Source organism: Salvelinus sp. IW2-2015, linkage group LG9, assembly GCF_002910315.2.
Source record: "Salvelinus sp. IW2-2015 linkage group LG9, ASM291031v2, whole genome shotgun sequence".
In the NCBI taxonomy this organism is placed as follows: domain Eukaryota; kingdom Metazoa; phylum Chordata; class Actinopteri; order Salmoniformes; family Salmonidae; genus Salvelinus; species Salvelinus sp. IW2-2015.
Window position 1 is genome coordinate 7,711,895 of NC_036849.1, and position 18,471 is coordinate 7,730,365.

Below are 18,471 nucleotides of genomic sequence, written 5' to 3' on the forward strand. Positions count from 1 at the left end.
AAGGAAACCAAAATGCTCCCACACGTGAGACTTAAATGAAGCGGGAGGCTTTTCCAGTTCTTCAGCTCCTCCGCTAGCCATGGCTGTCACTGCTCTTTTTTCTTCTTTGCTTTTTGCAACGCGAGCATCCAGGATTGATTCGTTGGGATTCAACATGCCCTGTTCTCGTGAATAGTACACACAACTGTTTAAAAAATATATATAATCAAATCAACCTTCATGCTTCAGAGTAAAACACAGCATCTGTCTTGTCTTTATCTTTTCACTGCAACTCTGCATCGAGATGTAGGGAATTATTACTTTATAAAGTAACAGCGGCAGTAAAACTGTATTTCACACTATGAATGTTAAACTTTGCAATTGATCCACGGTTCACGTGCAACCGTGGGGGGTGATCCGTACGGATCACGGATCGACTACACCACCATATTTAGGCTGTGCCTTTTTGTAATTTATTTTAAAATGTATGTAGTTCTGTTCTTGAGCTGTTGTCTGTTAATGTTCTGTATTATGTCATGTTTCAAGATGTGTGGACCCCAGGAAGAGTAACTGCTTTTGCGACCTCTAATGGGAATCGTAATAAAATAACATTCTGTAAATTGTAACATATTTATTGAAGTAGGATATGCAGGCTATAGGAATAGGCCACCTGGCATGGACCTGCTGTGGGCTTGCCCGGTCATTGCTTTACTGTGGGGTGCCAGTCAATTTGAAATCAGCTATACATCAGTCATATCACGTCGTCGTCGTCACTCGGGCTGGGAATTGCCAGGACCTCACTATATGATATCCCGATACTTGGGTGCCGATACATATGTATTGCAATTCAATACATTTTTATTGGGTTTCAATGTTCCAAATGTACTGCTCACCATCGAATCAAATTTTATTTGTCACATGCTTTGTAAAAACAGGTGTAGACTAACAGTGAAATGCTTACTTAGGGGCCCATCCCAACAATGTAGAGAAAAATAATAACGAGGTATAAATACACAATGAGAAATGATATCTTGGCTATATGCACGGGGGTACCAGTTCTGAGTTGTGCAGGGTTATGATATAATTGAGGTACATATAGGTAGGGGTAAAGTGACTAGGTAACAGGATAGATAATAAACAGTAGCATCAAATGTCTGGTGCGGAGAGACAAGGGAGCCATGAGAAAACAACAAGTTCTTTCACTCAGTCAACTTCGGTACAACATGCTATGTGGAGTGGCACTCTCGAGACTTCGGTTGAAGGATCTTACAATTACGCCTGACAAGGACAATGAAATCCACTCCTTGATGGAAGCCCCGCCTTCCACGGGTGATAAGCGTGAGGCTCAGATTCATTCCTTCAATTATTTCGCTCTTCACCTCGTTTACAGTAACGATTCACGCTACTAAAACAAACAATTCGAAAGCGAGACTGTCATGCATTGCTGCAACTAAACTGTCCCATAGTGGTAGAGCGTGCTCACCCCATGGATGTTGTGTGCTGAAGCTTGTACTTGTTTTCTAATATAATTTTTTTAGTTACCGTAATTTCTGGACTATTAAGCGCACCTGAATATAATCCGCACCCACTGAATAAAAAATAAAAAATGTATTTTGTACATAAATAAGCCGCACATGTCTATAAGCCGCAGGTGCCTACCGGTACATTGAAACAAATGAACTTTACACAGCCTTTTAACGAAACACGGCTTGTAACAAAAATAAAAAAAATTGCAGTAAACAGTAGCCTACCAAGAAAGTCATTGGTCACCATCTTCCTCCTCCTGTGCACTGAAACCACTGAAGTCATCTCCTTCGGTGTCGGAGTTGAATAGCCTCAGAATTGCTTCATCCGATGTTGGATCGTTTTCATTGTCGCTCTCGTCACTTTCATCCGGAGAAATTCCCTGCTGAGCTCATGCTGCCCTCTTCAACACGCAGCAGTCCAGCCTTTCGAAACCCGTTGATGATAGTGGATTTTTTGACAATGCTCCAACGTCTTATCGACTCATTAAGGCCAAGCTCCCGTGCAGCAGCTCTATTTCCTTTTCCAACAGCCAGATCGATCGCCTTCAACTTGAAAGCTGCATCATATGCATTTCTCTGTGTCTTTGCCATGATGAGGGTGACAAAATGACTACCGTAATCAGAATGATGGGAAGTTTGAGCGCGCTCGATTTACGTCACATTATGTGACGGTGCTCAGTTTTTTTGGCGGCATGAATCTTATGAAAGCGGGAAAAATCCATAAATTAGCCGCGTCATTGTATAAGCCGCGAGGGTCAAAGCGTGGGAAAAAGTAGCGGCTTATAGTCCGGAAATTACGGTAATCTTAAGTTTATTAGTGCAATGAGTAAGATGGCTAAGAAAACGACGTAGACGACGATGGCTAAGCCGGGTTAGGGGTCATGCCCCCTGTCAGGGTTATAGCATTTTTTGGAAAGATACTCGCGCTCAGGCGGCTCTCGCTCGAACCGTTCTGTGTGCACATTGCCACGTACTGTGTACAAACTCCCTGGAAAGACGTGTAGAATTCTTCGGCTTTCCTTTTCAGGGACCGAGGTGCAGGAAGCGGAGATAGGGTGGTCAGCGCAAATGTCTTGTGGGGCATGGAGTGGCTGCCTGCGCCCAACCCTGGCAATGTGTGCTCTGTCGGCGGTTACGGGAGGCTTTTTGAAGCGCGAGACCGGCCAGGTTCGGTGGGTAACCCCCGCCGCATGTCTGCCTCAGTCAAGCACAACTTGTTTCTGTTCCCAGACTTGTTGATGAAGGTTCCGTTCCCACCTCGGTGATCTGGTCCTACGTTGACTTTCGAGATCGGGCTAGCTAAACGAGCGCTGCAAAGCATGCTAGCCAGGTTGGCTAATTTGCCGAGGTCAGTTAGCTATTACCTTGGCACATATCTGATTGACCAGTGCATCCCTCTGCAAAAACACTGCTGTGACAAGTTCCCCCACGTTTGGCCAATGGGATACTACGTCAGCCATTGCCAGAGCCCCCTGTGCCCGTAAAGGGGCCGGGCTTCATGCGGGCTATAGTCTCATGGCAGCACAACACATGTTGGAAGCTTGTCCATGTTTAATGCTCCCCCGCCTGTTGTCCCAGGCGCCCGGGCAGGATTGGCAAGCGAGGCCAGAGATTCTCTAAACCTATTGAGCCCACATGGGACTTGCCGCTGGTTTGAGGCATTGTGCGGCCCCCTTTGAGCCTCTGGAGTTGGGAGTTCTGGAGATCCTCTACAACAAAACCTACCTGCTCATGGCTTTGGCCTCGGCTAAACATATTGGGAACCTTTGCGTTATCCGTACACCCTTCCTGTACTCAGTTTGGAAGGGCGTTCTCTAAGCAGCGTCACTCCAGCTGGATAGTGGATTGTGGCGACTATCTTGATGGCATATATAGGCAAGCGTTACCTAGCGGTGTACGCGCCCACTCCACCATGGGTCTGGCAGCGTCGTGGTCATTGTTTAAAGGGTTGACTATCGGAGATATTTTTGCGCATCACTGCACAATTTTGTGAGGTTTTGTCGCTTGGATGTTACTACACCCAGTAAAGCAGTGTGCTTACAGCTGGGTCAGGGGAAAGTCACAAGGCAGCGCTCCATAATCACAATACCCGCATCTCGCGTGGTCAGGTCTGGGTTGTCTGCCATGGGCTGTTTAATTTAATATCAATTGGGGTTGGCCTGGGGGGGTGACTATTTCCCCATAGAATTTTGTACTGAAGTTGACTGACTGAGAGAGAATGTTATGACTATAACTACGGTCCCCTGAAGGAGGGAAACAAGGTCCCGCACCACCCATTCCTGGGCTCGGTGAAGAGGGGCCTTTAATTTAAGGAATGAAGGCAAGCCTCGCGCTTTTCGCCCGTGGAAGGCGGCACATCCAGCGAGGCATGGGTTTCATCAGCCTCGTCAGGCGTGATTGTAGAGCCTTCAACCGAAGTCGCGTGAGTTCGGCTCCACAAAGTATGTTTTATTAAAGTTGACTGACTGAAAGGCAACAGTAGTCATAACGTTACATTTGTCAGTCATCATGGATATAAGTGCCAAACAAATTCTATTTAAAAAGATGGAAAACAAGCTATGAAGTAAAAATAGTTGAGTTTTGGTGCAGGTACAGCCAACTAGCGCCATAATAATATTGCGACATTGTCTATACGATATATTGTCAAAAATAATGTCCTGATATGTAACTATCTTAACCTCTCCTTTGCTCTCTATCTATGATGTGTCCAGGCTGTCCCAGAAGGGGACTGGTTCTGCCCGGAGTGCCGTCCCAAACGGCGAGCCAACCGCCTCACCTCCCGCCAACGCTCCTCTGTCGACTCTGAGGAAGAAGTGGAGGAAGAGGAGGAGTCAGAGGATGAAGTGGAAGAAGAATCAGAGGAAGAGGAATCGGAGGAGGAGTCCGAGGAAGAAGAGAAGAGGTGTGATTTGAGAGTCACTATACTTGTAATTGTGTTGATAGTAAATTACCTTAAAACCAAAACATTGTGTTCATATATCTGAAGTTTCCCTTCCTCAATTCAGTCTCCTTCTTCTCCTATAGTGTCACTAAAAAGGGCCGGACTCCTGTGAAACCTCCTGTGCCTACTACCAAAGGCAGTCGGTCAAATAGCAGGACCACCAGCAGCTCAAGTCATTCCACTCCCCGGAGCCAGCACACTACCCCCAAACAGGCCCTCTCGGCTGGGAAGGGAGCCTCCGCCAAGTCCTCAGGGAAGAAGCCCACCCCAGTCTCCAACAAGCCCACCCCAGTCTCCAACAAGCCCACCCCTGTCTCCAACGGCAGACGCCCTCCACGGCCAGGCAGCAGAGTCAGCTCTCGGCTCAGTCACGAGATACTGGCCTCCAGCGGAACCTCCAGCAGGACAAGCAACCAGTCTACTCCATCTCCCTCTCAGGCAGACTCCCGTAGAAGACCCATCTCCGGTAAGACCAGTTCTGCGAAATGTCTCTGTACAGAAGTGTTGAATGTTAATTTTGTCATGTGCAGTGCCTTCAGAAAGTATTCATATCCCTTGACTTATTCCATATTTTGTGGTTTTACAACCTGAATTCAAAATGGATTAAATATTTTTTTAAATCTCACCTCTACACAAATTACTCCACAATGACTAAGTGAATGTGTTTTTAGAAATATTTGCAAATGTATTAAAATTAAGTTCAGAAATCTCAGTTAGATAAGTATTCACAATAGGGCTGCCGATATGGCCTAAAAATCATATTGATTAAAAAAAAAAAAAAAAAAAAAACTTACGGGCGATTTTCACTTCTTTTTTTTCTCCAAGTAAGCTTTGTTGTACAGTTAAAGGTCAGATGCATTATTTCTGATTGAAATGCAGTGTAATGAATACAGGGCTTGTGAAATTATACTTGTGCTTAATATAAGCCTTCCACAGTCAAGACCAACTAATTATTTTATCAAAATAGTTTAACCTGCTCTTTTGCAATCACTGATCAATCAGGCTTTCATATCTATGAAAATGTCCTTTTTGTTACAGATTTAACCAGAACCATGCATAATGCACATTCACTTCTTGTAGCAGGCATAATAGAAAATGAACACAGGTCTCATAAACAGTCTCTTCAGAACAAGCCCACGTGCTAGTGAGTATCCAGCTAATCTTTATAGGAATCTTTATTTCAAGTTTAGCCAACTTGGATCAATTTGCTAGCTATTTACAGTTTAATTCTTATGAACACACCCTTCTGTCATAATCCAATTATTTGAACCGCATGCTAGCCTGTCCACTTTGTTCAGATGTTGAAATCAAGCTGCCTACTTTATTTCTCAGAATGAGAAGTTTGCCAATTCCTTGTTTTATGCTTGTTGCACATTTATAAAACACAGCTAGTGTAAGTCTTTGGCTAAAATGCTGCTAGCGGTGTGTGGTACCACAGTGTGGCGCACCACCAACTGAGCCTACATTTAACAGAATCAATGTTCATTAATATACTCCTGTTTTAGTAGTGTCTGCTTTGAGCAATTCAGATAAAGGCTTTTGTTAGAAAGGTTAACTTCTCTATTACTGTGTGTACGGAGAGCAAGAAGCGAAGTAGTTGACTCTAGCCAAAATCCCAATGTGTTTCTATAGGTTTATTTTTGGCCCTAAGCTTGTCACCTACTTTCCCGCCTCTGGAACAATGGCTCCCATTGTTATGGTAGAGACATGCCCATCTTGTCATTTATATACAGATATCTGGTGTAAATGAGAAGGCGAACAGAAGGAGCAAAGGAGACGACCAAAAAGACATAAGAACTAGCGGACATAAACACTCATAAAAACAAAACTAAAAACTTTATTGCGATACAGGCATTTGGAATATCGCACAAAAACATACATTTGAATTCATTCAATATATCGCCTTAATTCACACCACTGGGTCAATACATGTTAGAATCACATTTGGCAGCGACTATAGCTGTGAGTCTTTCTGGTTAAGTCTAAGTGCTTTGCACACCTGGATTGTACAATATTTTCACATTATTCTTAAAGAAATTCTTCAAGTTGGTTGATAATCATTGCTAGACAGCAATTTATGTCGCCATTGATCTTCAAGCCAATATTAAGTAAAAACTGTAACTAGGCCACTCGAACATTCAACGTCGTCTTTTTTCTCCTATCACAGCCAATAAACTAACTGTTTTAAAGTCACCATTGGCCTTGTGGTGAAATCCCTGAAATGCCTCCTCTCCGGCAACAGTTAGGAAGGACGCCTGCATCATTGTAGTGACTGGGTGTATTAATGCACCGTCCAAAATGTAACTAATAATTTCACCATGCTCAATGTCTGCTATTTTATCTTATCCAATCTACCAATCGGTGCTCTTTGCGAGGCTTTGGAAAACCTCCCTGGCCTTTGGTTGAAATTCATGTTTCGACTGAGGGACCTTACAGATAATTGTATATGTGGGGTACAGAGATGAGGTAGTCAGTCGTACACTGAGTCCATGCAACTTATTATGTTTTCACTCCTGGACTTATTTAGGCTTGCCATAAGAGGTTGTATACTTATCAACTATAGACTTTTCAGTTTTTATTCATTTATATTTTAGGATTAATTTTACGTTATGGGATATTGTGTGTCACTGGCTTACACATAATCTCCATTTAACAAATTCAGGCTGTAACACAACAAAATGTGAGAAGTTAAGGGGTGTGAATACTTTCTGAAGGTGCTGTAGTGCTTAAATCCTCAGGGGGGTGTCTTAAGTTACACAAACAACTTCCTTCTAGTTGAGTCATTTTTTGTTTTTCTCAGAGTGCACATCTTTGATATTCACAATCGGCTACATCTTCTCTGTTCTTCCAGCAGAGGTCTCCCCCAAGCCAAAGCTGGTCCTGACTCCCTCGGTCTCAGGTTCTTCGTCCAGTCGCCGCAGCTCAGGGAGGAACCTGGGAGTCCATGAACTGTCTGCCTGTGAGCACCTGACCGTAGAGCTTGTCAGACATGAAGACAGCTGGCCCTTCATGAAGCTGGTGTCCAGGATACAGGTAATACATGACTTTTAAAAGGTACAGTTTTTTCTGTTCCAGCCTGGCTCACAGAGAAACACATATGCGCGCATGCATTTAAAGACGCACACACACACACACACACACAGGCAGCACTCCTATGAATACACTTTGAATACAACTAGCTACCTCACTAGGGACGCCTACTATCTAACTCAGGGGTTTCCCATCTTTTTTCCCTGGGCCCACCTTTTTTCACTTTGTAATTTTTTGTTTTTAAACTGAATTCCTACAATTCTATGTAGTTTAACAAGAATGATGACATCTTATAGGTAGGCTATTCAATGATATAATAATGGATAAGGAAAATAAATCTGACCCCATTTCCCCAAATGTTATTCTGCTACCAAATGTTTTATTATCATTTATATGAACCCTCCATTTTAATTATTCATATGGTCTTTTATTAAAAGTGAATAGATCAATTGATGGCGAGAGTCACACATTGTATAAGATTACTTCCCAAGCAAAGTCCAATTTCTTTGATTCCTTGACTATAGGTCTGTAGCTCAGCTTCTGAATGTCAGAGAGAAATCAAAAATATCCCCATATGCATCAGTTGCGACTTCTGGCATCTTACTGCATGTTTCTATTTATGCATCGTTATAGATCTGTATAAACAATCGCAAATTTATATATTAAAAAAAAAATATATATATTTTTCCCCCCCCTCAAATCAGGGAAGGTCCTGGTTGTTGGGTCAATTAGCCCATTCCCATTTCATGCTCATTTACTTGTATACCCCTCTGATTTATCTGTCCTCACTTCTGCAGGTTCCAGACTACTTCGACATTATCAAAAGACCCATAGCTCTGAGCACTATCAGAGAAAAGGTCAACAACTGTGAATATAAAACAGCTAGTAAGTTGATGTTTTGCTTTTACCTAAACCAACAGAGATGAAAAGGCTTGAACCATCTCCTTGTTTACTGTATATTGGATTCAATTTATCAACATGAAAAACAATTTTATGCGGTCATGGTTCTGCACACCAGATTTGAAATGATTTCTGATCATCTTTTTCCCCCTCCTATCTCACAGCGGAGTACATTGAGGACGTGGAGCTCATGTTTGCCAACTGTTTACAATACAACCCTCGGCACACGAATGAAGCTAAAGCAGGAGCAAGGCTCCAAGTCTTCTTCAACTCAGAAGTCTCTAATCTGGGGCTGGCAGACCGGACCACTCCTCCACAGAAGCGGCCCCGGATGTAAAGCTGACTGACTGAAACTACTGGGTTGTATTCATGCACACCGTTGCAAGCGTTTCATTGGTTTTGCGACAAAAACAAAGTTTGTTATTGGAGACTTTTCTTTTTTTTCCTCAAACCTTTATTTTATCAGGGAGTCATGCTGAGACCAAGGTCTCTTACAGATGAGCCCTGAATGACACAAAATACACACATCAATATAAATACATGGTCATAATTCAGGTAGTCCCTCCGTTTCGTATGTTTTCTTCCATTTTGTTTCTAGTGAATATGACCGTGCATTGTAAAGTCTGAACATTCCCAAACCATTTTGGAAGTGTAAATATCATACCCTCTCAAGATAAGGCAGGAACAACTATATCGCTGTGAAAGTATTTGCACTGAATATTTCAAAACAAAGCCTTTATCTTCGTATTCACTCAGGGTAAACAAATTGACGTTTGAAACTAGGTTTCAACAGTGCATTTATATTTTGTATATTGGCAGCATTCCTAGACTACTATTTTTGTGCACATACTTTTTTGTATGTGACTACTTCAGTTGATTTAGGCAAATTAAGTATTGAAACTTAATATGGACAGTTTAATTTTAGTTTCCTAATATTGAACATATTTTACATCAACTGTTTCAGGTTCCCATCTTTCAGTGAAACACTACACTGGAAACCGATATTATTTCTTATATCCCTTATTTCCTATCATTCGTTGGTTATTTATTTAGTTTTGAATGCAATAACTTTATTTATAATATTTCTATAGAACATGTTTTTGTAAAGAATTATTGGCCTAGTTTTGAGTTCAGTCTTTAGAAACTGTTTGGGATAGGGTCTGAATACTGAGTGTTGTCCCCCTAACTGTCACCTCTGCTTTGTATTTGCTATCGTGTATATTTTCCTATATATAAAAATAAATTGACTTTGTTTAATATTTCTTGGTCATCTCTCACTTTTGTTGCCAATGTCTTCTAAATAATTGTGAGGCGTATTGTTTTTAGGGTAGGTGTACATTTTTAGTAGGGTTAGAAAAATAACTTATAACGCTGCCTGCTTGAGTTGAGTGTAGAAGTGGAAGTCCGCAAGTCCTTGCTTAGCTTTATTGTCATCAGTATGTCACAGGATAAATTCCTCCTATCCCATTCCTGATCCCGCCCGCTGCAAGTGCAGTGGCTCCTACTGGCGCGCCCCTTACCACCACCTTTCTCCCCCGCTCTCTCCCAGTCCCACACACCCGGTCGGCTCGTCCAAACATTACCATATCCATTTACCCCTAAAGATTTAACCACATAATCGCAAATCGCACAGGACCGACGATCGGACAACATGGTAAAATGCTTTACTTTTCTAGCTAGATGTTAGGTATTTTCTAGTTCGGTGTAGATGTAACTTTTTGTAACTTTGTTGCACTGGGCTGTTTTCGAAAAACGTTGCTTGCTTGCATACCAATGTTTGATTGCTGGTTATAGTTGCGTTGGACATTCCATAGTGATTAGCTGTAACTACGAAGTTTGTTTCAAGTTAAATAATATACCGTTATTTAATTTCTAAAATCAGTTCCAGTTTAGGATTGCTGCAAGGCCTGCAGCCTAAGGCGGCCATTTTAACTTAATTATAGCGCAGTCCTCTGTCTAACGGTAATCGCGCTACTGCCCGTTAGCTAAACTTTCAGCTCATGAAGACAAGTTGGCTTCTAGCTAACGTTAAAACCAATCCTGCTGGCAATCACATTTTCTACGCTATAAGCTTCTGGAGCTAGCTGGTTATAGATGATAAACAAAATTATTGGGACTAGATAACTTGAAATGGTCTTACAGGTCTCCTGTGCTGTTTGATTGCACTCGAGTCAAGCTAATAACGCGCCCGTGCGGATTTCCACGCGTGTGTTCCCATACTAGCTAGTTTGCTGCAGTGGGCCTTGACACATGCAAAAGGTCGCTGTACACAGTGCTAGCTAGTTTCCGGTCTTATTCTTTGACAGTTGCTAGTGTGGTGGTCACTCAGTGGTCAGCGAGTCTCGTGCACTTTTGTGATAGAGGGTTGTTAGCCAGTACACCAGTGTTGGAATGTCCAATTGCCATGGATTGGTTTTCTGGTCGAATTGTCATCGCTATTGATGGAACACTTTGGCCAGCTGACATTGCCTATGTGGCATGCAAAATGACTCAGCAGGTGTGCTGGCAGGTAGTGTCAGAGTGAAAGTGTTGATTCATTGTAAATGACTGTCAAAGGAAAGGAACGCTATGATCAATGCTGCAGTCACTTGTTATTCTGTCTGCGTGACTCGTATCGGTAGCTAATGCTATAGCTACATACTGTATGTGTAAATGTTTGATTTTCTTGTACCTTCTAATAGAGACCCCAGGGAAAGCATTTCCCATGCTGTTTAGCTATGGGTCTAGATTCAATGTCCACATAATAAAGGGACATGATAATAACTGTAGTGTCTTAGCAGCATTGTTCCCTGTGTTTACTGGCTATTGAACAGGGCACAACCATATTGAAGGCTGCCATTTCATTCCCCCCTCTTTCCGCAGGCCTCTGGTGTCACTGTCAGCGATGAAGTCATCAAGGTCTTCAATGACATGAAAGTCAGGAAGTCATCCTCTACCGAAGATGTAAAAAAGCGTAAAAAGGCTGTGCTGTTTTGCCTCAGCGATGACAAGAAGAAGATTGTTGTGGAAGAGGGCAAGTGGATTCTGGTTGGTGACATTGGGGAGTCGGTGGACGACCCATACGCCTGCTTCGTCAAGCTTCTACCTCTCAACGATTGCAGATACGGCTTATACGATGCCACATACGAAACAAAAGAATCCAAGAAAGAAGACCTGGTATTTATATTTTGGTACGTTTGGGTGTTGTAATGTAAGGAGAACCATAGCTTGGTGGCCCCAGGTATAAAAAAGTTTGAGAAGCACGGTCTTCGACTTTGGGTAAAATAACTGATACTTTAATTTGTGTGGTATGGAATAAGGACGTTATTAGTCTTATTAAATTGTTTCCCTCATTCCAGGGCACCTGAGGGTGCTCCCTTGAAAAGCAAGATGATCTACGCTAGCTCTAAAGATGCCATTAAAAAGAAGTTCACAGGTGAGTGACAATGGCTATATCAAACTGCTATTCCTGTATGTTTGACCTGATATTGTATGATCGTGCTCAGTAATTTGTTCAGGTGAATTTGCGTAGTCTAAACGGTTAACTATCTTGTTAGAACTATTTAGACTTTTTTTTACCGACATAAGTTATTTTCTTTCCCTATCTATGTTCTATAAAAGTTTCATGGCTATAGCTATTGAAGTTATTCAAAACACCATTCAATTTGAACCCCATAGAAAGTTTTGAAAATGTGGTGTCCAACAAAATTCCCTCCGACACCCCTGCAATTATTGAAAGGGCCTTGGTAGTATTCAACACGACAGCATAAAATGGATGGCAATCAGCTCTATACATCCCTTTCTTTCAGGTATCAAACACGAATGGCAAGTCAACGGATTAGACGATATCCAGGACCGCGCCACCCTGGCAGACAAGTTGGGAGGAAACGTGGTGGTATCACTCGAAGGGTTACCATTGTAAACGGAAAATACTACGTGCCATCTGGATTCCAGACACTTTCACCTTAGCAGTTGTGTCTATATAATTTGATCCTAAAGGAATAGCTGTAGGCTTTTATTTTGTTCAGTTTTTATTATAATTTTTTTTCCACACAAAGGAGATCTCATTAACATATGCAAAAGCCTACAAGTTATTTTGCCAGCTGACCTCTGCAAAAAAAAAAAAAATCCTGGTAGTTTTTTTATTTTATTTTTTATTTTTACCTTCGAGGAATGTTCACTCATCAGGTGTTTTGCCAAACAAATATGTACAGCAGCACCACACTACCTGAGATTAATAACACTCCCAAAACAAAAAGTTTAGCACTGTTTTTGCATTCTTTGCCACCTAAACAGTGATGACTAGATGCTCAGTAGAGTAGGAAAATGTGAACGCTTTCTATAATGCCTTGACAGTCATATTCACTGCCCAGGTTACAGCTAAAAGCAAGTATTTTGCACTAATTAGGTTTTTCATATGACTGACTTATTTATTTGAAGTGTTCTATCGTATCCAATATGTTATTCGACCTGGCAAAACACGTAATAGACTATGCATATATGAAGCACTTTTTTGTTTATACACTACAAGTTGAGACAAAAAAGTTTCGAATAACTATATAGAATATCTATATTTATGTCAACTAGAGATGTTACCTCAGTTTTCATTCCTGTTATGCATATGGACAAGAACAGATGAGTATTTGACTGTTCAATTGCCGCCTTACTTTCATTTGAATGTACAGTACACCACTGTAAAAAGGAGGGGTGGTGGTTGCATTTTTTTTTTACACTAAACAAAATAAGTCAAATATATCAGTAAAGATGGCAATATGTGCATTTGGAGCATTAAGTGGAACATTGTTTTTGAGATCGGGCGAGGAGGTTGCCACTTTGCAATAAAACCTTGTGGCAGATAACAGAAAGAAGTGTATTGTGTTCTGGGTTGTCTGTCTGAGTGTATCTGTTCATTAGGAGGGCTGAGAAGCAATAAAGAGATACATTCATGATTTCCTCTAACAGGAAATAGAAAGATCTGGTCTATATGCTATGCTATATTGCCTTATTCAATTAAACCAGATGCAGTGAGTGAGTGACAATCTTCTGGGCTCTGTTCAGGAGGGCAGCTACAACTTAACGGAACATTCTGCTATAAATATATTGTGTACAATTGGGAATAATTTCAGCTCTATACATTATATTTTCTGTGTGAAATTCCAAAATTTCTGAAAATAAGGTGGAAATTCCAAAATTATTGAAAATAAGGTGGTTTCCCTGATGCTTCTTATATCTAATCTTATATCTGGCTTCCAGTTGAAGCTCGCATCCGCTACAAGACCATGGTGCTTGCCTACGGAGCTGTGAGGGGAACGGCACCTCCGTACCTTCAGGCTCTGATCAGGCCCTACACCCAAACAAGGGCACTGCGTTCATCCACCTCTGGCCTGCTCGCCTCCCTACCTCTGAGGAAGTACAGTTCCCGCTCAGCCCAGTCAAAACTGTTCGCTGCTCTGGCACCCCAATGGTGGANAACTCCCTCACGACGCCAGGTCAGCGGAGTCAATCACCACCTTCCGGAGACACCTGAAACCCCACCTCTTTAAGGAATACCTAGGATAGGATAAAGTAATCCTTCTAACCCCCCCCCCTTAAAAGAGTTAGATGCACTATTGTAAAGTGGTTGTTCCACTGGATATCATAAGGTGAATGCACCAATTTGTAAGTCGCTCTGGATAAGAGCGTCTGCTAAATGACTTAAATGTAATGTAAAATCTAATATCTACACTGTTGTGCGTGAAGCCAAGCTAGTAAGGCTATTTCTGTTGTAGTACAGCAAATCATTAATGACCAACCCCCGATCATACTGTATGTCATTGTGAATTGGAGAACTGTCAACTTATGTCATTTAAATTTTTATGTAATGCTCTTTCAACCTTAACTTAGAGAACTGCAGTTTCCCAAATGAATCAAAGCACCTTTTTATACTCTCCATCTAAGTTTCAATGAACAGCCAGGCCAGTCTGCCCCTGTCCCTTCATTTGAACAGGGCCAAGTGTTTCTAGGAAAGAGCGAGTGGTACGTCTTTTACTGCAACTGGGCTGGGGGCCAGGCCTGCTGCCTTCTGCCTGTAGAGAATTTGATCTGCAGGCAGTGAGCAATCCTCTGCTGGTCAGAGCTATTTATGGCCAACACATGCTTTTGTGTCTTGTCATCGTTGTCCACAAATGGCAAAACTGGACAAGCTTCCAAAGAGCAACGAAAGGGAAGCCCTGGTAGAGGAGAAGAGTAGCAAGTTAAAGTACATACGCTTGCCGCCCGCTACCAAGAATGCTTTTCACACTCAAGGAACAGAATAGCAAAGAAGGGAATGGAAAAATCACATAGGAAAAAAATCCTTGGTGTATTATTATAAGATGTTGTAAACCCCTGCTTATGGGAAGTATCTAACGCAACAGATGGCCCAGTCCTGTGACAGCTGAAATATATGGTGTAGGTTGGCGTTGGTGTCACCAAATAGACTTTGAACAAACTCTTGATTGTATCTCTGTCTGGACTGACTATGCTACAACTTCGTGAGCAACAAGTATTACCCAAGGGTGTCCCCAGTGTCTAGAACGTTGTAGTCTACTAGTCATGGTTAGGTAACCTAGTGATTAAGAGCGTTGGGCCAGTAACCAAAAGGTCGCTGGTTTGAATCCCCGAGCCGACTAGGTTGAAAATCTGTCCATATGCCCTTGAGCAAGGCAACCCTAATTGCTTCTGTAAGTCGCTCTGGATAAGAGCGTCTGCTAAAGGACTAAACATTTAATAATGTTATGAAACTGGTCTGAAGGCTACTGCTATATAACTTATCTTATACGGGTAAGTCACACAAACATGTCTATTGAGAAACTAAGTTACTTTTGTCCTCCGAAGAGGGAGGGTGGTGGATGGGCCGATAATAAAATAAAAATGTATGAGGATATTATCAGGAAGGTCAATACAGGTTATTAATTTTCATACTTTGTGACTTTTTGTTGAACTTTCATCCTCTACACACTGCCACATCAAGTGCATCCTATAGCCTGGTGGAACCAGCCCTGCATCCTTTGCTCGGGCATATCATTTATGTTGGTCTTAACTAGTCTAAAAATAGTTTTAAATAGTCTAATCAATATATTTAATACATTTGTCATTGAGCCAATTAAAGATTAAATCATAACTATTTTCCTCTTAAGTGGAAAATTCCATTAACTTTTCCCTACTGTGTGTCTATATAAAAGATACTGTGTTGAATTTAGAATGTGGTCTCTCTCAGAGCACTTCATGTAGACACCTACAGTACATGTAAGCCCTTATACCCTCATGCATATGTTAAACAAAGTGCCTGTTATTCATGTCAACTCAGAATATGTGTCTGGACAAGAAAGATGAAAATAAACAAGTGACCTCTCCTTGCTCTCAACAAGATTCTCCATGCTAACAAGATGAGCACAGCCAGCCAGCGCATGTAGCTTGTCATTCAGAGTTATCATTATAGTCAAACAACATCAGGGATGTAATGATGAAAGGGCCTACAGTATCTAGGTGTGTGGATCAAATCAAAGTTTATTTGTCACCTGCAAAGGATCTTGCAGGTGTAAACAGTACAGTGCCATGCTTACTTGCAAGCTCTCCTTAACAGTGCAGTACATGTGTACAGTCTAAATGACAAATATCAAAGTCAGATGCCAAAATCTAAATATTACCAAGTAATAAAAAGTTGTAATAATACTAATATAAAACTAGTTGTGGAGATCAAACTGTTATGTATCGTTATGAAGCAACAATTAGTGTTGTCACAGTTCTGCACTATGTCAAAACATATTTCTCAATTTTAAATAGCAAAATAAAACAAGCCATGTTGATGCTGTGATTAAGTTACACTCAAGTCTAGGATTGATTTGATTTATTACATTGGGGTTGTTTTGTATAATTGCATCACATCACAGAAAGTTAAAGGGTCAATCAGCACTTGAAACAATAACAAAGCGTTTCCCCGCCACTGTTTTAAGTAAAAAGCTGAGGGATGGGGTGGGAGAAATGTAATCACTCTCAAATTCATAGACAGAGCTATGGATGCAAGGACTAACCATCCATGATATACAAATGATAGTTTAATATTTTTTTTAAGGCTAAACAGTATTTGTTTACATTTACTTTGTTTTCAAACATTGGAGTAAACAAGCTCATATTTTGGACTCAGATGGAGTACGACAGTTAAACTAAGCTGATGAGGCATTTAGAAGTTATTTTCGTTAAGAATCAATGGATGTAGAAACTGCTGATTGCCCCTTTAATATAATGAATATTTAAAATATTACTTTAAAGGTAAGAAAGCAAAAATAGTTTTGTAGTTTATTACATGGTAATACCATGGCATCACCAAACCATAATTTGCACATAGACTGATAATCAAAGATTATTATCATTGTGTGAGTTTAGTGCCGTCTAGTGTTCGTTATATATACCGGCCAAGCTTTATGTTTTTAAATCCAATTGTAAACAGCACACAGACCAAAGATCATACCACAACGATATAGCTCCTAGACGAGAAGGATTCCCATCTATCATCCTGGAGTCCAAACAAATAAGGCAAAAATTAAGTAAAACTACATATAACATTACACCATTTATAATACCACCATACATACATGTGTAGAGTGTGTTTGCTGACATGTGTGTCTGTATGCATATGCCTGTGTGTGTGTGTGTGTCTCCTCACAGTCTGCATTATTCAATATGGTGTAGTTTTATCATTTTTTTTTAAAATCTGATTTTACTGCATAAATTCCATGTAATACTCTACGTTTTCCAGTCCGTTCTGGACATGGGGACTGTGAAGAGACCCCCGGTGGCATGTCTTGTGGGTTATGCATGGGTGTCTGAGCTGTGTGCTAGTCGTTTGAACAGACAGCTCAGTGCATTCAGCGTGTCAATACCTCTCACAAAGACAAGTAGTGATGCAATCAATCTCTCCTCTACTTTGAGCCAGGAGAGGTTGACATGCATGCCATTGATGTTAGCTCTCAGAGTACATTTAAGGGCCAGCCGTGCTGCTTTATTGCCTATGTCTCTCTTTGTGGCCCTTGACCATATGACTGGGCAATAGTCCAGGTGCAATAAAACTAGGGCCTGTAGGACTTGTTTTGTTGATAGCAATGTGAAGAAAGCAGAGCAGCTCTTCATTACAGACAGACCTCTCCCCATCTTAGCTACCGTTGTGTCAATATGTTTTGACCATTACATTTTATAATCCAGGGTTACACCAAGCAGTTTAGTCACCTCAACTTTCTCAATTTCCACATTATTCATTACAAGATTTAGCTGGGGTTTAGTGAATGATTTGTATGAAAAAGTGCTTTTAGTTGTGAAATACTTAGGAGTAGCTTACTACTTGCCACCCATTCTAAAACTGACTGCAGCTCTTTAAGTGTTGCAGTGATTTCACTTGCTGTGGTAGCGGACGGGTATAATATTGAGCCAATCAGTCATTTGTGCAAGTGCCGTACATATTGAGTGCCCTTCCCTATAAGCGTGATGAAAATCATTTGATAATTTGTTTACTGTGAAATAGCATTGTATTTGGTCAAACACCATTTTTTTCAAAAGTTTACTAAGGGTTGCTAGCAGGCTGATTGGTGGGCTGTTTGAGCCACTAAAGGGTGCTTTGCTATTCCTGGATAGCGGAATGACTTTTGCTTCCCTCCAGGCCTGAGGGTACACACTTTCCTGTAGGCTTCGATTGAAGAGATGGCCAATAGGAGTGGCAATACAGTCCACTACCATCCTCAGTCATTTCCATCCAAGTTGATATACAACAATAATTCTTTCAGCTCTTCCACACTCACTTTACGCAAATCTAAATAACAATGCTCGTCTTTCATAATTTGGTCAGTTATGCATGGTGTGAAGGTTCATAATTTGTTGTTGGAATGTCATGCCTAAGTTTGTTAATCTTACAAAGGGAAAACATCACCAAAGCAGTTGGCAATAATCAGTGGGTTTTGTGATTAATGAATCATCTGATTCAATGAATATTGGAGCTGAATTCACCTTTTTCCCAAAAATGTCATTTAAGGTGCGCCAAAGCTTTTTACTATCATTCTTTATATAATTTCTTTGTTTCATAGTACAGTTTCTTATTTTTGTTTAGTT

At 41.1% G+C, this 18,471-nt stretch overlaps 2 protein-coding genes across 4 annotated transcripts in view; both read left to right on the forward strand.

Moving 5' to 3' along the window:
- LOC111968507 (bromodomain adjacent to zinc finger domain protein 1A) overlaps positions 1 to 9,635 on the forward strand; it is a 44,386-nt gene extending 34,751 nt beyond the window's left edge. For 2 of the 3 annotated variants that reach the window (XM_023994132.2, XM_023994131.2), the window contains exons 22-26: positions 4,217 to 4,407; positions 4,530 to 4,912; positions 7,298 to 7,479; positions 8,274 to 8,361; positions 8,541 to 9,635. In XM_023994132.2, the coding sequence (XP_023849900.1) occupies positions 4,217 to 4,407; positions 4,530 to 4,912; positions 7,298 to 7,479; positions 8,274 to 8,361; positions 8,541 to 8,713 (1,017 nt within the window). In that variant the 3' untranslated portion in view covers positions 8,714 to 9,635. The remainder of the gene's footprint in view (positions 1 to 4,216; positions 4,408 to 4,529; positions 4,913 to 7,297; positions 7,480 to 8,273; positions 8,362 to 8,540) is intronic. The other variant, XM_023994133.2, reaches the window with a different exon arrangement.
- A 229-nt stretch (positions 9,636 to 9,864) lies between these two features.
- Positions 9,865 to 13,085, forward strand: LOC111968509 (cofilin-2). The gene is made up of 4 exons (XM_023994136.2): positions 9,865 to 10,030; positions 11,239 to 11,546; positions 11,715 to 11,791; positions 12,165 to 13,085. The coding sequence occupies exons 1-4, from the start codon at positions 10,028 to 10,030 to the stop codon at positions 12,275 to 12,277; spliced, it is 501 nt and encodes a 166-aa protein (XP_023849904.1). The 5' UTR covers positions 9,865 to 10,027; the 3' UTR covers positions 12,278 to 13,085.
- Positions 13,086 to 18,471: the final 5,386 nt, after the last annotated feature.